The following is a 19,563-nucleotide window of genomic DNA, read 5'->3' as shown; positions in this document are numbered from 1 at the left end:
GAGGCTGTTGACTTGGACGACTCCCCAAGGTAAGGTTCTGGCCTCTCCCATGCACCTACCTTAAACTGAATGATGAATTCCTGAAGTGACAAAGGGCAACTCTGGTGAAGAAGAACTGGACCAGACTCTTCAGTGCCTGAAAGTAACTGGAGAATTATGGGATCCGCCCAAGAAGCTATTTCAAATTGGGTTTGAGGTTTACAAAACACTTTTTTTGGCCTATGATCAGACTAGAGTCTTGTCCCTTGCAATAAACATGAATTGATCCCCATCAGAGGAGAAATATGCAATCTATTGAATGCTAACAGTCCTTTCCTGTTGCGGGGAAGGCTCTTTTAAAAGAATTTCCTCCAAACAGGACAAGTTGATTTAAGTCTGTAATCCCAGCCACACAGGAAACTTAGACAGAAGAATCTCAAGTTCAAAGCCAGCCTGGGAAATTTAGAAAGACACTGTCTCAGAACAAAATTTAGAAGGAGTAAGGAAGGTAGATCAGTGATAGAGTGTTTGCCTAGCAAGAGTGAGGCCCTGGGTTCAATCCCTAGTAAAACACACACACACACACACACACACACACACACACACACACGCACAATCTCCAATTTTGTTTTCATTCAAGGCCACTAAAACAAGAAAATATGGTTCTAAGTCTGTGATATTATCAATTTGACCTTGACTACATATATACATACGTGTGTGTGTGTGTGTGTGTGTGTGTGTGTGTGTGGTGTTTGCTTGCTTTGACTTAAATGCACAAACCCAGACTCAGAGAGAAAGCAGAATCCTAAAATTCCCAATCGCACATAGATGGTTTTAAGCTATTTCTTTTTACAATTTCTATTAAAGGAAAACTCTGTTCATACTCCCCAAGTCCTTCAATGGATTTTCTTCTTTCAGAATGTTTTTTTTTTTTCCTGGAGATGGTCATTGAAATGAATGAAAAATGGACAAGCCCAGCCAAGTGAGTTCTTGGCTGTAACTTCCTTGGGAAGTGCTTTGTGGGTAGACAGCTGAATGAACTGCTATAAAAGTCACGAAGTTGGCGTTTAATCATTTCCGTTTCTCTGTTCCTGAGCCACATCATTCCTAGTTGCTTGCACAAGAAACGTCAGGCTGCTCTTAAGAGGGAATCAATGTTCAAATGTCCAATTTCAATCAACCACTGAATATTTCTTTTCTAATAAGAATTTATTCAGCAAATATTCTGATTTCCTCCATGGTGAGAAAGATGACCCAGGTCAATGGTTTTTGCAGCTTTAGTCTTTGTGTAGCACAGTATCTAGCAGTTGCACCAGAGCCTGATGCACTTCTCCTAGTAATTGTTCATCTGCTTTCTGTGGTAATAAGAGCTGGTACACTGCCACTCAACTTTTGCCTACATTTTCTGGCTTCTCCTGTACTGGATACAGTCAGATGACCAAGTTTCTGCCAAAGAGACAGGTAATATCCAAGAAGCTTCCTCACAAGGAAGCCAAGATTATCCTTTTTGTTACTTTCTACTTCCAACTGGCTAAAATATAGACGTGATGCTATGAATGGAGTTCTGACAGCCATATTGGGTCATGAGGTAGAAGGCTAGTAGTATTAGGAGTTAAAAAAAAATAATAAGATTTTTGGGTCCCTGACAGAATAGTGAAACCTTCCTACCTACCCTAGACTTCTTACCTACTATTGGTTTATTTTATCTAATAAAGAAATAAATTATCTTGTTGAAGCTATGGTGGTTTTAGGCTTTTGGTCACATATGGACAAATTCCTAATTGACACTGCATTCTACTTGTTTTTCCTTGTCAATCTCTCTACCAAATTCTATTCTCAAACTCACTTATTCTCAGTTCTTAAAATAGGATCTTTAAATTCTATCATGTAGGTTTATATGAGGTCATTGGTTACATGCTTTATCCCATAAGCTTAAGTGGCACACACAGCTTTATCTGAGATGGTACTGGAGGTTATCTATGCAGTCTCAGAAGAACTTACCCTATCCAGAATGGAAAGAACAACCTAGAGAGCTCATCAACTCTGATAATGCTCAGAAATCTTCTATTCTCTTCACTAGTCTCCTAAGCTAGCAAAATATGGACCTCTGAGAACTGTACACCATGAACCAGAGAATTATACTGGTTGCCTCAAGCCCATGTGTGCACTGAAGCCTTATCCTAAGCAAAATGACTCAGAGGCCTGTTGGCATAAGCCAATTCCTTCCAACATATGCTTAGTCCTGGTGCATGTTTTAAATTCAAGTTTAGACTTGATGTACTAACACCAGACCTACTTTCATGAATGTCTGTTAATTTCACTGAATTGACTATACAATTCCTACTACAATTTTTTTTTTTTTTTTTTTTTTACAGATTACTTTGAGCATTTCAGTGATGAGCTGATTCTGTTCAATACATTATCAGGCTTCTCATCTCCCCCTACAGCCAGAAACAACCAGTGCTGCAGCTGTGGCTCAGTTTAATTCTCTATCTCTGTTATGTTGGGGGTTTAATACAGTCTAGTAAATGGCATTATTATCCTGAAGGCTAGCCAAGCAGAGTCAAATAGTCTACAGCAGGTTTTTAAAAGCCACAAAGAGTTCTTACAATACTATAACCATGACAATTTGTGTAAGCCTGCATAAGCCAATGTATTTAGTGTCGCAACAATTAGAAAATCACTATGACTTTATCAATTGCATTTTGCATAAAAGAGAGATTTTCAGGGCCTTAATTGATACGATATGTAAATAGGAAGACTTTTCCTCAATTCTGAAGCAGAGAAAAAATTCACAGGAATTCCTAAAGCTGGTTGTCTCTTGAGGTTTAGAAAGGATAAAAACATACTCCAGTTTATATTAAGACTACTTTCCTGTACCAACTGCTATAAGACTTAAGTCCAAATGAAAATCCAAAAGATCATATAGCTTAATTCCATTTCCTACCAAACATCCTCTCAGACACATTAATAAGTCTTCTCTATTCATGGTTAACGTCCTGGATTCCCAACCAGACATTTCCATAGGCCATCCTAACAACCATGGCTATTCACTCCATACCCCAAAAGAGTATTCTCTGTGAATTTGGATTGAGAATGGACCATAGCATACTAACTTATAATCATTTGAAATGATGGTCTGATTCATTTAGTCAGCTCATACACTCAAATATGTATACAGCACTTATCATAGTAACTGGCATGTGACACATACTCAGCTGTACCATTATTATTGCTATTATTACTATAAGTTTCTTATCTTACTAACTAGCAGTTGCTGACTAGTAGGACCCACCAATTAAGAAATTACTAAACAAGCCAGGTGTGGTTTTGCACCCCTGTAATCCAAGAGACTCAGGAGATTAAGGCAGAGGATCTCAAGTTCAAGATCAGCCTTGGTAACTTGGCAAGACCCTGTCTAAAAATAAAAAGTAGAAAGGGGAATGAAGGGAAGGGAGGAAGGATGAGAATAGGAAAGACAGTAAAATAAAACAGACATAACTTTCCTATGTTCATATCTAAAAAGAACAAATTTAAAAAAAAAATAGTAGAATGGTCTGGATGTATGTATGTAGCTCAGTGGTAGAGAGCCTCTGGTGTCATATTGTGGTATTACACAATTCTAGAAATATCAGGAGAAATGTTAGCCATGATGTCCAAACAGACATGATGTCCACACAGGAAATAGAGGTAGAAGAGTCCAGGGTGGCTTCCATACTTCTGCCTCCACAGAGATCAAGAACACAAGACAAGAACTTACATGATAGAGTTTTGTTAAAGGGAGGGAAAAAGAAGGGGAAATAGATGAGATCTACATTGGACATCAAAAAAATTTTTTCACAAGTTTTTATTAAAATTCAGATATTTTATTTGTGGTCTTACAAAACTTCAATATTAAAAATTATTTGTGTTTTATTAATATCATAAAAATGTAATGAGTTATAGTTTTCCTCAAACTGCATATAAACACCTCATATTTACTATAGTTTACTCCTATGTGCCACACACATATTTTATATGTTCCATATGAAATGAGTTAAGACATTTTTGCTTGTTTTTTGCATATAGATATATATTTATTTTTTGACATATAATATTTGTACACATTTATGGTATAAAGTATTATAATTCAGTACATATATATATAAATCAGGGTAATTAGCATCCAGATCTTCTCAAATATTATCATTCCTATGTGTTGGGAACCTTCAAACCCTTCTGTGGTTATTCTGAAAAGGATCAGTAATTGTTGTGAATTATAGTTGCCCTACTCTGTTACGGAACATTAGAATTACTTCCTCCCCTGTAACTGGATTTCGTGTCCCTCATCGACTCTCTCATTATCCACTTCTGATGACCTCTGCTCTTCTCTGTCTACTCTCTACATCTATAAAATCAATTTTTCAAACTTCCATAGATGAGTGAGAAATGTGATATTTATCTTCCTGTGTCTGGTTTATCTCACTTAACATAATGTCCTCTAGTTCCCTTCATGTTGCCACAACTCAAAGGATTTCATCCTTTTTTATGACTGAATAAATTTCATGTGTTATAAACCACATTTTTTAAACTCTTCATCTGTCAATAGACATTTTGGCTGATTCCATATCTTGGCTTCTGTGAATGGTGCTGCAGTAAACATGGGCATGCAGATGTCTTTTTAATGCAATGATTTCATTTCCCTTGGATATACACCCAGGAGTGGGACTGCTAAATCACATGGAATTCTATGTCCAGTTTTTTTGAGGAATCTCCACTCTTTTCCATGATGGTTATACTATCACATTCCTACCCAACAGTGTGCACATACATAATTTTAGGTGTTTGTAGCAACTTTAGATTGTTATCCCTAAAGTAGAGTTGACTAAATGGGGCCCAGAACTCAAGTGATATTGTCTATTGCAGGTACATGTATATGTGGCTGCATGATAACTTTATGTCATATGTTTATATGCGCATGCACATAAACACACACGTTATTAGTGTTTGATGCCACAGGAGTGGTGGAGATGGCCCAATGAGAGTGTAAAGAAGAGATAATGGCTAAGATAATACCAGCATTTAAGGATGGACAAAGAAAAGGAGCCAAGGGAGAAAGAAATAAGAAATTATTCAGCAGACAGTACCTCCAGTAAATAAGAATAAAAGTGGAAATGAGTAAGTCTTCAAAGAGGAAGAAAGACTCTGCACAAATGTCATCACCAACTATTGAAATCAGGCAACTGTTGGAACTAAAAATTCCTCCAAGAACCGTGGAAAGTAGAGTGGAGTCTCAAAATATCTGTGAGATTTGTCAGCACAACTGGGCTAGGGTTTGTTCTTGGTAGGGACCACAGCCTACCAAATAGGGCACAGCTGTCAGTATAATGGCACATGACGTGTCACTTCTCCATAACCATGACCAAATATCACATTTCATCCAGGGGCATTCCACATGGAGGGTTCCTATAATCCAGGGCCAGAACATGGGAAAGGGAGAAGAACAACTTTAACTGCTCCTGAAAGTTAGAAACCTCATGGCTGGGAGTGTGTATGTCTGCCACACTCAGTAGCAGGGTGTGTGTCTGGTGTGGGCAAGGCCCTGGGGTTAATCCCAGGACTATGCACACAAAAAAAGATTAGAAACTTATTATCTTACCTTTGTTCACTGCATAAATCTGTGGAAGCTCTTCCTTCTACTCCCTATAAAGAGTGGAAGGAAAAGCTTCCACATTGGAAAAGATAGTAATTTTAACAGTGAAAATCCTCTACCAAAAATAATAATCCAGTAAAACTAGACTACAGAGCAATTTTATAAGGATTCTATGAAAACAGATCTTTTAAGATAAGTCATCTAAGACTGATTCAAACTGCTTAAAATTGTAAAAACTGAACACAACCAAAGAAGTATTTTGAATGGCTGACTCAATCCGGGGCCATTATCTATATGGATCCATCACTAACAGAACCAAATATCCCAAGCTTATTTTGTACTGGCTGACTTAGGCATGTTGAGTGTTGACTGGCCATGGCCTACATCTTTATGACAAGCATTACGCAAACTGTCAATTCTATGTATGTAGCCTCATCTAAGACCCTCGACTTGGGAATTATCAGAAGCAGAATTGGTATTGCGCAGCACACGTGAGCAATATTGTCCCAAAGCAAAAGTTGCCTAAGAGGATTAATCTACATGGTTCAAGAGGTTATATGTTGAGAAATGAACTCTCTTGGAAATGCAAGTATTTTCTAAGTCCTGTTTTATTCCCCCACTTCTTTATCACAGAAAAAGAGATTTTAAAAAAATATAAAAGATAGAGAATGTCTATTGCACAAAAATATGAAGCATTATCACTGTACTAAACTGTACACTCAAAATGATGAAGATGGTAAATTTTTCTATGTGTTTTTTACTACAATTCAAAAAAATTTTTTAATTACTAGAGACAGAACATGTCATAGCACTCCATAAGCTTGGCTAACTCAGGCCAGTGGGACAGCGTAAAAAAGAAAAGGTCTAAGTGTCAGGAATATTTAGACATGCTTTACCCAGTGGAAATTTATTTCAAGTATAACTGGTACAAATGACAGCAAATGGACAAATTGAGAGTATATTGGCTTCTTTCTTTTTTTCTTTTTTACTTCCATACTTTAATGCTTGTATTGTTGGGAGAAATCAAAGGAATCCTGTCTAACCTATATTTGACACTATCACTTGCATTAGCTTTGCCAAGACTACTGTCTATTCAATTTTTGTAATATTGGAAAATTTTCAAGGAGGAGATATTGCTAGTACAATATGATAAGAGAAAAACACCTGATACAGATTCAACATATAGAGTATGTCATTGTCACAAATCAAAGGGGGAAAAAGCCTCATATTTACTTTGTGTATATTTCTTCTCCTCTTCAGGTTCAAAGCTTTGGGGGATACACACACACACACACACACACACACACACAGATACACACCCACACAAATCAATGGATGATTTTACTATCAACGTAAAAGTATCATAATTATTTTATTTTCTAGACACAAGTGAAGGATGTTTTTGTTTGTTCATCAGATTCATTGATGAAGTCACCTCAGTCCTGGGAATTACCTACTTGCTAAATAAGCTGGCTGTGACACCATGGGAATACTAACCATTATTTTTTTCCAAGAGTCAAGGTAACAGACTCAATTTCTATTTTGTTCTTATTTAAAGGTTAAGAGAAAAGAAATCTGAAAAATAAAGTCTAGGGGGTTGAAAAGCATGATAACTTTATGTCTGCTTTTAAAAAAAACTTCCTATATATCTAAACAGAATCACATTTCTATTCAAGGGTATTATTCTATGTTATTATAATTGCTTTTTCTCCCAGTCTGCCTCATTCCCTTTCCGGCTCCAAGGGACAGAAAGACAAGCCCTCTGGAGCTGTAGTAAGAACCTCTCAGTTCCTCTGAGACGAGATGGAGCCATCTATTCTCCCTCCATGCAGACTGCGGGAGATGCAAGCAGGGTAACAAATCGACATCCTCTGATTCATGGGTCACTGAAACAGGCTGACCAAACTTAGTGCTCCATATTGGAAGAAAACAGTGCTAGGTCTGTTCTTAGACCTAACAGATTCCTTTAATACAATGATTCATTGCCACAAATATTCATCAGTGAAATCCAAGCAACAAAATCCAGGCCCCAAGGATTTGCCTGGTTCATGCCGAAATAATTTATCATTTAGAAATGCTTATTTGCACATATGTCCCCATCTTCTTTCTGATTGGTTTTCCCCAAGTTCCTTATGAAATTGGACAGTTTATCTGCTTCTTCTATCACTATCACTCGCCCTCCAGACCAGTGAAAGGGACATTTCCAGCCTGCTCATGATCTCCCTCCTCTGGCTGAGTACTGATTGCTGCCTGCAAATCTGAGGGCTACCAGGAAGCACTGGCAAAAGTTCACAGGACGTAGCCATCAACAAGCAATATACCCACCCCAACTGTCTGTCCCCAAGTGTCCTTCACTTCAGTCTTGGAAGCTCTTCCCAACAAATTCTGCAAGATCATATACAGGTCTGTCCTAAATCACTGGAGAGAATCCCAAAGGCTGGATGTCATTGTCATTACTAAGTAAAAGTTCTTGAGTTATTGAAAGTAGCAGTGGGGGCAGCTCCAGCAGAGAGCTTGTGTCTACAAGCAGGGGCCCAAATTCAAATTCTCTGTGACCCTGAGAAAGTAGCTTAGCCTCTCCAAAGCCTAATTTCCTCAGCTGTAAAGTAATCAGCACAACTGCCTCAAAAGGCTGTCGTGAGGATTACATGTGTAAGGAAGAGTGTGTAAGCTCAGTGTCTGATTTATCGTGGTAAAGGCCCAAGAATTACTATTACTATTTGCATGAACTTGACCTCCTAAATAAAACCACAAATGTGCTTAATAAAGTGAACCATTTATGGACGTTTCCTTGGGTTTTTCCAGGTAAAGCTGTTATCAGATTCCAATCAATTTAAATCAAATATTTAAAACTTGGCATGCCACCATCATCCTGATCTGGCTTTTCTCATGGGAAGCCAGCTCAATGCCCAATAACTTCAGGCTCCTGATTCAAAGCTCCCTCATTCTACCACCTCTATCCCAAAGGAAAATGTTCTTCTGCATACACTCCTATGACAGACAGCCTAAAGTAAAGGCATTGACTCCAACACTTAGAGTTTAAGGGTAATGTTTGCTCCCAGTTACCTAGATCTATTAGGAATCACCATCATACATTAAGAGTCATCAAAACCAGCTATCTTAAAGTTCCCATGACATCAGAGGATCACAACAAAACATTTTTGCAATGTTTAGTTGCAGCACACTTGTCAATCATGTCTTCTATGCCCTACTCTGCTCGCCCGCTGCTACCTGGAGCAGGGATGGCAGCTGCAATGACCACAGCCAGGGATACAAAAACGAACTGGGCCATAATCCAGTCTCTTTAGGGATCTGAACTAGAAAACACTGAGAGAATGAAAGGGTGAGATGCAAGAAGAAAAACTTTAAGGATGAAAGAAAGTTGCCAGAGGGACCTTAATGAGCCAGAAGTACATGGGGAACATTAAAAAAAAATGAGAAACTATGAGGAGGTGTGGCCTGGAAGGTGACACAACAGTGAACAGAAGCAGGACACCAGCTGGCAGTGGCTCTGGCAGACAGATGTCACTAGACTATGCTCACCTGAAGCTTTGGAGGGTAGATCCAGAAGCATCTGCTGTAGAACCCCAGACCAGCAGCACTGGGTCCAGAATAACCCTTCCAGCAACCAGCTCTTCTAGGCCTGGTGCTCTGGTTCCCACTCTCAGATTTCCACCAGCTCTGTGTCCCTTAACTCCTCCAGATGTGTGCTTTACCTGAAAGTGTCTCTATCCTTCCAACCAAGAGATGCTCACAGAAATCCAGCAGAGACTTCTAATGCTATGGAGACCCAGCCTTTTACCACAATAACTGATTCCTCAAAACATTTCATAATATGGTGGATGTCAGAAAATGGAGCCCAAACTACTTCTATGACCCTCTTTAGAACATACAGTTTTGTATTTCATTACATTCTTTCTGCATCACGTCACAATGTCCAATAAAATCCTTCTTTATGGCAGCATACATTCATCTTAAATAAAGGAGCCACGTGGCTGTTTTGTTCATGTCAGGGGTGATGCTGGGCAGAAGAGAATGAGCCCCACGAGAATAACTTTACAAGCTGGCTCTCCCACCATTAGACCCAAACTCCGTGCACAAACAAGTCCCCTTGGTCCTCTGCAGGATTCAGTGGAGCCAGTCCATCTGCTTGGAGAGAATGCTATTTCCATCTAATGGCTTGCCCTGAGCTAGATTGTTTCTCTTATGAAAAAGCTGCACCATATTATATTTTACATGACTCCATTTTATTTATTTTAAGAAGTGCAAAATATGTTGCATTTTACTGTTTAAAACTTATTATCAACTAAAACCAAATCATTTTAGCCATTTTCCTCAGGCCTGCTTAGCATACCATTTATATGCAATATTATTAATACTTAAAGTCACAAAACCAGAACTTTCAAAAAAGAAACCCACGTTCTTGTTGAGAGTTACTTCTTTCATGACTAAAAAGTCATAAGGGGAAATCTAGACTTCTTACTAGTGTCTAAGAAATGTGTAATCTGGGACATTCAAAGAGACAATTAGGTCAGCTATTATGAATCAAAACCTTGGGCAAAATGCCAAACTTGAAAACTGCCTTGGAATTTGAATAGAGAAAAGTTTAGTCTACTTTATAAATATGGAAATATCAAGGTGCATTTTTGCTCATTTCAAGGAAATGAGATATACTGATATTAACCTAGTTAATATTGACATTAATCTGGCTAACATAATACACAGACTTACAATAGTGTATTAGTTGAGGCAAGAGGTTTTCAGCTGCAAGAAACTAAAATCCTGACTCAAACCTGCTTAAGGCATTTACATATACATATGGGGGGGAGAGAGAGAGCGAAAGAGATGATGTGCATGTGTGCATGTGTGTGCACACGTGTGTATGTACATACACATACAGTCTCCCATAAGAACAGAGATAGTACAGATCTCAGGACTCATTGAGGATGCTTTCATCAAAAACCCACCCCTTGGCTCTGTCCTTCTCAATGTCAGCAGCTTCCTTAGATGCTCAGCAACAGATTTAGCAGTTTCTGGCACCATCTCAGACATGACAATATCCAGGGGAAAATATGTGTATGTATGTTTTTGTGTAGGGATTCTCCTTTTGCTTTTTAAAAAATACTTTTATTCTGAAATACTTGAAACCTACAAAAATATTACCAAAATTACAAGCCCATACATCCTTCACTGAAATTTATCGATCATTCACATTATTCACCAAGTATTTTGTTGCCTCCATAAATATATACATAATTTTACAATTTTATTTCAATACCATTTCAGAATATGTTGCCTACATCATGATGCTTACTCCTAAATACTTCAGCATCTATCTCTTAAACACTGAGACATTTTCATTTTTAATCTGCACTGGGTTGAATAGTGTCTCTCCCTCTGAAAAATTTATGTTCCCCTGGCACTCAGAATGTTACCATATTTAGAAATAGGATCCTACAGGTGGGATTAGTTAAGATGCTGTCATACTGGATTAGTAGGACACAGGCACTCAGGGAGAAGGTCATTGATAACAGAGGCAAAGAGAGGAATGATGCAGATGCAAACCAAGGTACAGCAAGGATCCCCAACAACCATAGGAGCCGAGAGCAAGCAAGCAAGGAGAACCTTCTATAGAACTTTCAGAGGAATTTGGCCCCACTGAGTCCTTGATTTCAGACTTCTGACCCCCAGTACCCTAAGACAGTATAATTCTATTGTTTTAAAGCCTCCAGTTTGCTGTATTTTGTTATAGATGCTATATGGATATAATGCATAATCACAATATATTAATGAAGTTCAGGAAATTTAACACTGATAAAATATTAGTATTCAAATACAACCTATATTCAAATTTCATAAATTTTCCCAATAATGTTCTTTGTAAAAAATTTTTCCCCAAGCCAAGCACCAATCCAGAATCACATACTTCATTTCACTATCATAGTCTCCTTCTATCTGAATCGTTCTTCAGCTTGTCCTTGTCCTTTAAAACATTGATGGTTTTGATGAGTTCAGGCCAGTTGTTCGGCAGACCCAGGTAAATTGCTGAAAATTCCCATAACACAGTCAATATTTTTTACCATTGCCCTTGCCAGATATGGTACCACTACTACCAGCCTATTTTCCCACACCTCCCCTAACCACTTAAAAAAGACTACTTGTGTTATTCAACTTTTTGCTGCTGTGACGAAATACCTGAAAAAAAAATCAACTTAAAGGAGAAAATATTTATTTTGGCTCACAGTTTCAGAGGTTTCAATCCTCAGTCAGTTGACTCCATTGTTATGGGCCCATGGAGGCAGAGCACCATGACAGAATGGGCTTGATGGAACAGAGTTACTCACTCATGGCAGGCAGGAAGCAGGGCAAAAGAGAGCCAAGAAGGAGCCAGGGACAAAATATATCCTTACAGGACATGTTCCCAGGGACCAAATTCTTCCAAGGAGGCCCCACCTCCTGAAGTTTCCTCCACCTCCCAATAGCACCACCAGCTGGGGACCAAGCTTTACAACATATGAGACTTGGGGTACATTACAGATCCAAACTGTAACACTCCCCCAAATTGAAGGCCCAAATTAAGCCCTGTACCCATCATGAATCCAGATCATTTGATTTCCCCCTCGTTCAGCATTCTGTAATAGTTACTATTTCAAGTGTTCATATGACATCTAATAACTTTATCTAATGACTAAAACCCTTCTTACAGCTGGTACCATGCACTTGCTATGTATATTACTAGAATTTAATTAAATTAGTATTTTAAGTAACTTACTCTACAATTAAATATTTGATATTCTCACCAAATGGCTTTTCCAGTTTAACTGGAAAAAGTAATTTGGGTGTAGCACAAAACAAATAAGAAAGAACAGATCTTTCCACCTCAGAAAAGTCATTAATTATAAATCAGTAATTATTTCCATAAGAACAATTATTCTTTCAGGTGTACAGCTGATGTTTGCTCATTAGGCAAATGCACTCCTGAGAATAGAATATGACTCATAAATAATAGGTAAGATGGTTTTATTATCAGCTATTGGATTGAAAAGCTATATGATCCTGTTATTCATCAGAATAAAGGAAAATGAAGCAATTAGAATCAAGCCTCACTAATTCATATGTACCTTACTGAAAACCGATCTGCCTAAAAAAAAGAAAAGTTTGATTTATAGGAGATTTAGGAGGAAATGCATTTCAATTCTTTTGAGTTCAGTTATTTTTTTAAAACCAAATCAGAATGAATTGCTCAGTTGAGATCCTATTTTAATAAATATATAAGAAGGGTCTATAATTAGCATATCACAGTCAGAGACATGAATCAAATAGAAAACTAATTTAGTTCAGGATCGAAGCTGAGAAGGCTTTGATATTCCGGTTTTATTCCAGTTTCATACTGTCAGAAAATATGACCTTGGTTCATTAGGTGATTTTTCCTTCCATTTCTAAATGAATTAATAGTTTCGATTTTAGTTCAAAAAGTCATTCAATTTCCTAAGTCAAAGAAAGTATCCATGGCTTAGCCTGTACTCTGGCCTCAGTTCACCCCGGAGACAGCAGATTCTGTGTGTAAGCAAGAGCTTCATTGTACTTTAAGGGAAGTCATCTTGTTCCCTTCTGCTTTTGTTGATTTTATTCCTATGCCATTTTCACAGATACACAAGTTAAGCACTGCTGTGGCCCCTTTTGAATGATCACAAATAAAGCAATCTTCTAGGTCAGGGTTCATCTTTTCATCTTCCACAACCTCAACATCTTTAGGATCCTAATCTCATTTTCAACCTTGAATCCTAGATACATGGTCTTTGAAAAGTTCTTTCTATCCTGATAATGGAATTCAGAGGAAAATAAACATTACATCACCCTCAATTACACACTCATGGAGACTCCTGCTATTCTTCCATGTCTGGTTGTGCTTCCTCTCTCACACAGTGGGTATTTAAGACCTTCCAATTAAACGAACCCAATGAAGACTTCCTGCCTCCACAAATGTCAAGATCTAGTCTGACAGATCTGAGCAGGTTCAGTTTGGGACAATTTTTGATAAGTCGATGATGGATATGGTCTTGCAATGAGAATGTCATATTTTACAAGGAAAAAACAAATCAGGATGACTCTCATACCAAACAACATCAAAGAGCTTCCTCCTTTATAAAGTTCAAGGCTCAGTTTCTCAGGCTAAACATTTCCATGAACAGCCAAAGCCTGTGCTCTTCCACTGTGATGGCCTCAGAACAGTCTGTCAAAACAACACAGGACAGTGTGCATTTCCTGGGGACCTTTCCTGAGTCTCTGGCACTGTGTACAGGACCCAGTAATACCCAGCAGTGTCTAAAACCAACCAGATCATCAGGAAGGTCAGTGAGGAGAATCTACCAATAGATCAGAAAAGTACAATAATGTTCTTTGTAAAATAATTTTCCTTAAAAAAGACTACCTGTGTTATTCAGCTTTCAGCTGCTGTGACAAAATAACCTGAGAAAAACAACTTAAAGGAGAAAAGGTTTATTTTGGCTCATAGTTTCAGAGGTTTCAGTGTATAAAAGAGGGGCATGCCCTGGTTCCCTTCCAGGTTGACTTTTAACCTACTGATGTAAGGTCACAATGCAGAACACAGAGAGATGGGTTGTCTCCAGACAAAGGCTTTAAGTTGCATTACTTCAACAGACAATCGGTGTCCTCATGGAACTCTCACCAGGAAGACTGGCTTCACTTTGAATACTTCAAAATAAAAAAAAAAATCATAATTTTTGGAAAGAGTCCTCCAATACTAACTGGCCCAAACAATCATTTAGGGAGAGAGTTTACAATTAACTTATGGGGAGAGTTTTGTAGAAAGTAAAATTATATGTGTGAACCAGTAAAATTTTTCAACTGCTAAAGTGAGTCATTGTTCATCCTGTCTTAAAACTCCCTAGCTCAATTTATCATGGCCACAATCCCCACCCCACTGCAGTGCCTTTGAGTGTACTCTGAAGAAATCCCTCTGCTTATAGGGACAGAAGCCATAGAAATGGCCACATGGAAATTACTCCACATCCATGATTATTCTTAAAGCCAGTATTAGAGCATTTTAATGTAAACAGCCTGGTTTGCAGGACAAATCACTGATTCTCCAATGAAAAATGTCATTATTTACCTGCAGAATCCACAGTGGTGGAGTATCCTGGAATAAAAAAAAAATGAAGAAGGAATTTCTGCATCTCTTAATTGTCATAATTCACAGACTTGAAATCGACATACATTGCAAGAGGCATCATCATTTTACATACTAAGGAAAAGATAAAAGCTGTCGTTGACATTGACACAACGCCTTATCACTTCAAATGTTTATTTACACCTATTAAAGGAGTGCTCTTACAAACAGATTTCTACCATATATCACCTTTGGGCTTAAGTACAAAACAAAGTATCAGAACAACAAATTAGTTAAGAATTCGTAACCTTTCTTCACATTTGGAATCCAACTGTTTTAGTAAGTTTTTTCATCACTGTGGCTGTAACATCCATCAAAAACAACTTAGAAGAAGGAAAGTTTATTAGAAGCTCATGGTTTCAGAGGTCTCAGTCCATAGACAGCTGACTCCATAGTTCTAGGCTTAAGGTGAGGCAGCACATCCTGAGGTAAGGCCCAGGGGAGGAAAGCTGTTCAACTCATGGTAGAGCAGGAAGCAGAAAGAGGGAAGAAAAGGGGACTTTAAGAAGACGCACCATCCCAGGGCACTTCCCCAGTGACTCAACTCCTTTAGCCATGTCCCACCTGCCTGTAGTTACCAACCAGTCACTCCATTCAAACTAGAATAGACTGATTAGGTTACAGCTTTCATAGTCTAATCATTTACCTCTGAAGCTTCTGCATTAACAGGAGCTTTGGGGGATACCTCAAATCCAAACCAAAACACCAACTTATATTACATTCTGACTCAAAACAACCCCAGCTCATGGTTTCCCACATAATACTACCTTGTGCCATAAAGAGAACTAATAATGCAGTACTTCATTTAAAAGCTCCATTATTTTCACTTGTGTTTTTTTTTCCAAGCTGCAAATACCCATTCTGCAAACTGTGCTGCTGATACTTCAGATACTCGCATGCATGCACAGACAATTACAACCACTGCACAGCTGGGAGCAACTATAAGACATCACCCATTCAAAGAAGTATCACCTGTTTTCAGAATTGTGCAAATGGAAACATGGGCATGGGCTCTGTGACCCTATATAAGTCCTTAACCTGGATTTCATCAGCTAATTGCTAAGCAGGAATGGGTCCTACAGCTTTCAGATTCTACAATTTTATTTGCACCGTTTTGCTTACACAGGTCTGTTCCTTATGCTAGCATGATGCTTCTAGACTATTTGATAATGATCTGAGAAGACAGATAGGTCTCACATTCCCTGCTCCCTTCATTTGCACCACCTTTTAGTCCCTAACCTAAAATAAAATTATTTGGAAAGTGGCCTTGATGAAGGCAGAGAGTCCTACTGAGATTAGGGAGGTGCGGGGAACAAGCATTGGATTTCTGTAATGGAGACTGTCATGCTCATTGAGATTAGCAGAATATCTGCTTTCAGAGCAGCTAATTTGTTTTGTATCTTTTTGTTTTTTCATAAAAGTCATAAGAGACTAGAAAATGTATCACCCTCTAAATATCATGGCTATCGTCCCCTTAAAGTGAAAATGGTGCACTATTTAGTAAGATTATATTGTGCAAGAAACGGCCAATGCCAATGTTGTTCCACAGCTGGAATCTGGGATCATTCAGAACTCCTGCAGGCCCCAAGGGCCAATTTTTAAAAATTATGTTTGTCTTATAACCTTGTCAAGCATTTTGTCTACTTCTCTTGTTTCACTTTTGGTTACATAAAAGCCCACTGGTTCAATTTTTTGCATACATGATGTTGATCAAAAGTTCTGTTTAGTGGCATACAACTACCCTCACATCTAATTCACCATAGCACAAAAATAACCAAAATCATGGTAAATGGACTCTCAGGACAATTACTTATTTACCTGTTTAAAGTCCAATGATATAAAAGTTATATTTGTAATTGGGAATGTTAACCAAAACAGGAAATGAGAGGCTGAGGTTTTAAAAGCATGCACATGTGCAAGAGAATGATTGAAATTAATTATAATCTGAAAGCATTGAGGACTGAGACAGACATAACACTCATTGTCCCAGAGAGTCCCCACAATGAGTTGACAGTGGCAGGATTACCTTGACCATAATTAATGTATCCCATGGTGAATAACAACAGTCAATCAAAGAGCAGAGGCTGCTTTTAAAAAAAAAAAAATTGCAAGTGAGACTCAAGTGGATGTGACTCTATGTAAAAACATGTGCAAAAGGTACAGAGTTTTTTGTCTTAGAATGACATTTTGAAAAACCAATCAGGCAAAGTCAGAAGAAACACTGCCAGCATCTTTTGAAACCAAAAAGAGACAAGTACTGGCTAGGAGCAATACGACATAAAACTCCATAAAATAAGCAAATAAAAAGACTGCTCAAAGCTGTCTTCATGACTAGTTATAGGATCTTTATAGAAAGAAAGCTCACACATTGAGAGAAAAATTATTGAAGCCCTAAAGTGGTCAAAACAGGTTCAGGGAAAAAAGAAAATACAATAACCAATTTGAAAGGCATCCCTCCCGAATGACACTGTAAAGGACACGTTGTCATGTGCTAGAAAGATACCTAACTTCCATTTTCAAAATGGCAGAGTAAGAACAGAGTAAGAAAATTCTCAGAAATGGGAAGATGAGGTGAGAGGGAGAAGTTGAAGGCAGACACCCTGTCTCAAAGCTTGTCAGGTCGGCAAGCACACTCCAGTCTCCATCCCCACCCAGCAGCTACTCCTGGCTCCATGCAGGGGAGATTGAATCAAGAGACCCCAGGTCAGTTAGAAATAATCTATGTGCATTTTAAACTGAGTATTCCTCTTCTACAGCAAACCTGTGGTACTCAGGTAAATGACTTCTATATTGGCTTAGTAAAAGGCACTAGTCAGAATTTTTGTTTGTTTTTTTAAATATTTTTTGATTATAGATGGACACAGTATCTCTATTTTGTTTATTTATTTTCATGTGATGCTGAGGATTGAACCCAGTACCTCACATGTGCGAGGCAAGCACTCTGCCACTAAGCCACAACCCCAGCCCTAATCAGAATTTTTTAACATGGGGTTTAATGTTTATTCTTCCTCATGGGAGAAAAAGTATTCGTTAAAAAAAAAATGGGCTTGTGATGGAGATAAGGGGTAGAATACTTGCTTAGCATGTGTAAGGCCCTGAGTTCAATGCCCAGTATCACAAAATAAATAGTTTCAAAAAAATCTGGGTAAACTGAATGAATCCATTCTTTTTTCCCATGTTTTTTTATTGATATATTATACTTGTACATAATGATGGGATTTGTTGTTACATATTCATACATGCACATAACAATAACATTATAATTTGGTCAATATCACTCACCAAGACTTCCCCCCTCCTTCCCCACCTTCCACTTTCTGGTCCCTTTCCTCTACTGATCTCCCTTTGAATTTCACGATATCCCCACTTCCCTCCCCGCTGCCTATCTCTTCCTTTTTCCTCTCTAGCTTGCACATATGACAGAAAACACAACAACCCTTGACCTTCTGAGTTTAGCTTATTTCACTTAACATAATGGTCTCTAGTTCCATACATTTTCTTGTAAATGACATAAGTTCATTATTCTTTATGGCTGAACAAAATTCCATGGTGTGTGTGTGTGTGTGTGTGTGTGTGTGTGTGTGTATCACATTTTCTTTATCATTTATCCATTGATGGACACCTAGGCTGGCTCCACAGTTTGGCTGCTGTGAATTGTGCTGCTATAAACATGGGTATTCCTGTATCACTGTAGTATGCTGACTCTTAATTCTTCGGGATAAATACTGAGGAGTGGTCTAGCTGGTCATATGGTGGTTCCATGTCTAGTCTTTTGAGGAACCTCCATACTGAATTAATCCTTTGTTCATCTTATGGATATAATGGCTCACAGAGTTGCCAACTTTAGAACATTTACACTCAAGCAACTTCTGAAAGGTAACAAAGAATAACAAAAACAAAATTGAATTTTTTTTGGCACATAATCCAGTTAAAAATGAAGTTTGCGAGTTAGATGAAAAGTCCTGATGACAAGGACTAAGACTAGGAATTGTTTGGGACATTCAATTTATTTATGTGTGATGAAATTAAAGTATTAGTGATAAAATTGAAAGCACCATTATCAGAACTCCTCTGACACAGAGAATCCTTTGGACTTATTTCTCTGACAGAGGTCAGTGGACCAGAGGCCACTTCCCAAGATAGGAGATACCCTCAATAGAAGACTGGCACTCCTCTCCCTAGCTACTATAGTAATATTCTAAGCTTCTCATCTAAGCAATGATATAAAGACCAAAGGGAGCACCTGGACCATGAAACTAATCTGCAGTATTGGCTCTTCTCAATTCAACCCAATTTTCCAAAATTGATAAGATTCTATTAAACAGCATCTTCCTGTTCCACTAAGACCATCAAGAAGTATTTGCAGTTTTGCTTTGCTTTTTCCTCAGTGGTAATTACCTTTAAATATTAGTTTATTACAAGGATCATGTAAATATCACAAAGCAGAATCCAAAATGTGCATGAACCTTAAAGATAAAAAAAGTAACCTCCAAGAAATTCTACTTAAAACTCTCCCCTCTCAGGAGCCCACAGATGTCTACATTTATTCTTCTCTACCGCAGGAAACTCAATTGGGACATTGCATGGAAAAATGCATTCCCTTTTACAGTCCCTTCCTCTTTCCATTATCCCAGTACCTGAGGGGTGTAAAAGAGGAGCACAAAACTAAAATGACTTGATGGACACCCCTTCAAGTCCTCATTCCTCTAAATAGAAGCACTGACTTAACTGTCTTCCTCTGCAAAACAGATTCCACCTTATC

At 38.1% G+C, this 19,563-nt stretch overlaps 1 protein-coding gene across 28 annotated transcripts in view; it reads right to left on the bottom strand.

The window, feature by feature from the left end:
• Positions 1 to 19,563, bottom strand: part of Ncam1 (neural cell adhesion molecule 1) — a 293,481-nt gene that overhangs the window by 231,119 nt on the left and 42,799 nt on the right. For 25 of the 28 annotated variants that reach the window (XM_078046995.1, XM_078047001.1, XM_078046997.1 and 22 more), the window contains exon 2: positions 14,745 to 14,771. The exons of the other annotated variants lie outside the window; for them this stretch is intronic. In XM_078046995.1, the coding sequence (XP_077903121.1) occupies positions 14,745 to 14,771 (27 nt within the window). The remainder of the gene's footprint in view (positions 1 to 14,744; positions 14,772 to 19,563) is intronic. 28 annotated transcript variants of the gene reach the window in all.

Source organism: Ictidomys tridecemlineatus, chromosome 4 (assembly GCF_052094955.1).
Source record: "Ictidomys tridecemlineatus isolate mIctTri1 chromosome 4, mIctTri1.hap1, whole genome shotgun sequence".
Classification (NCBI taxonomy): domain Eukaryota; kingdom Metazoa; phylum Chordata; class Mammalia; order Rodentia; family Sciuridae; genus Ictidomys; species Ictidomys tridecemlineatus.
This window is presented reverse-complemented; position numbering and strand designations above follow the sequence as displayed.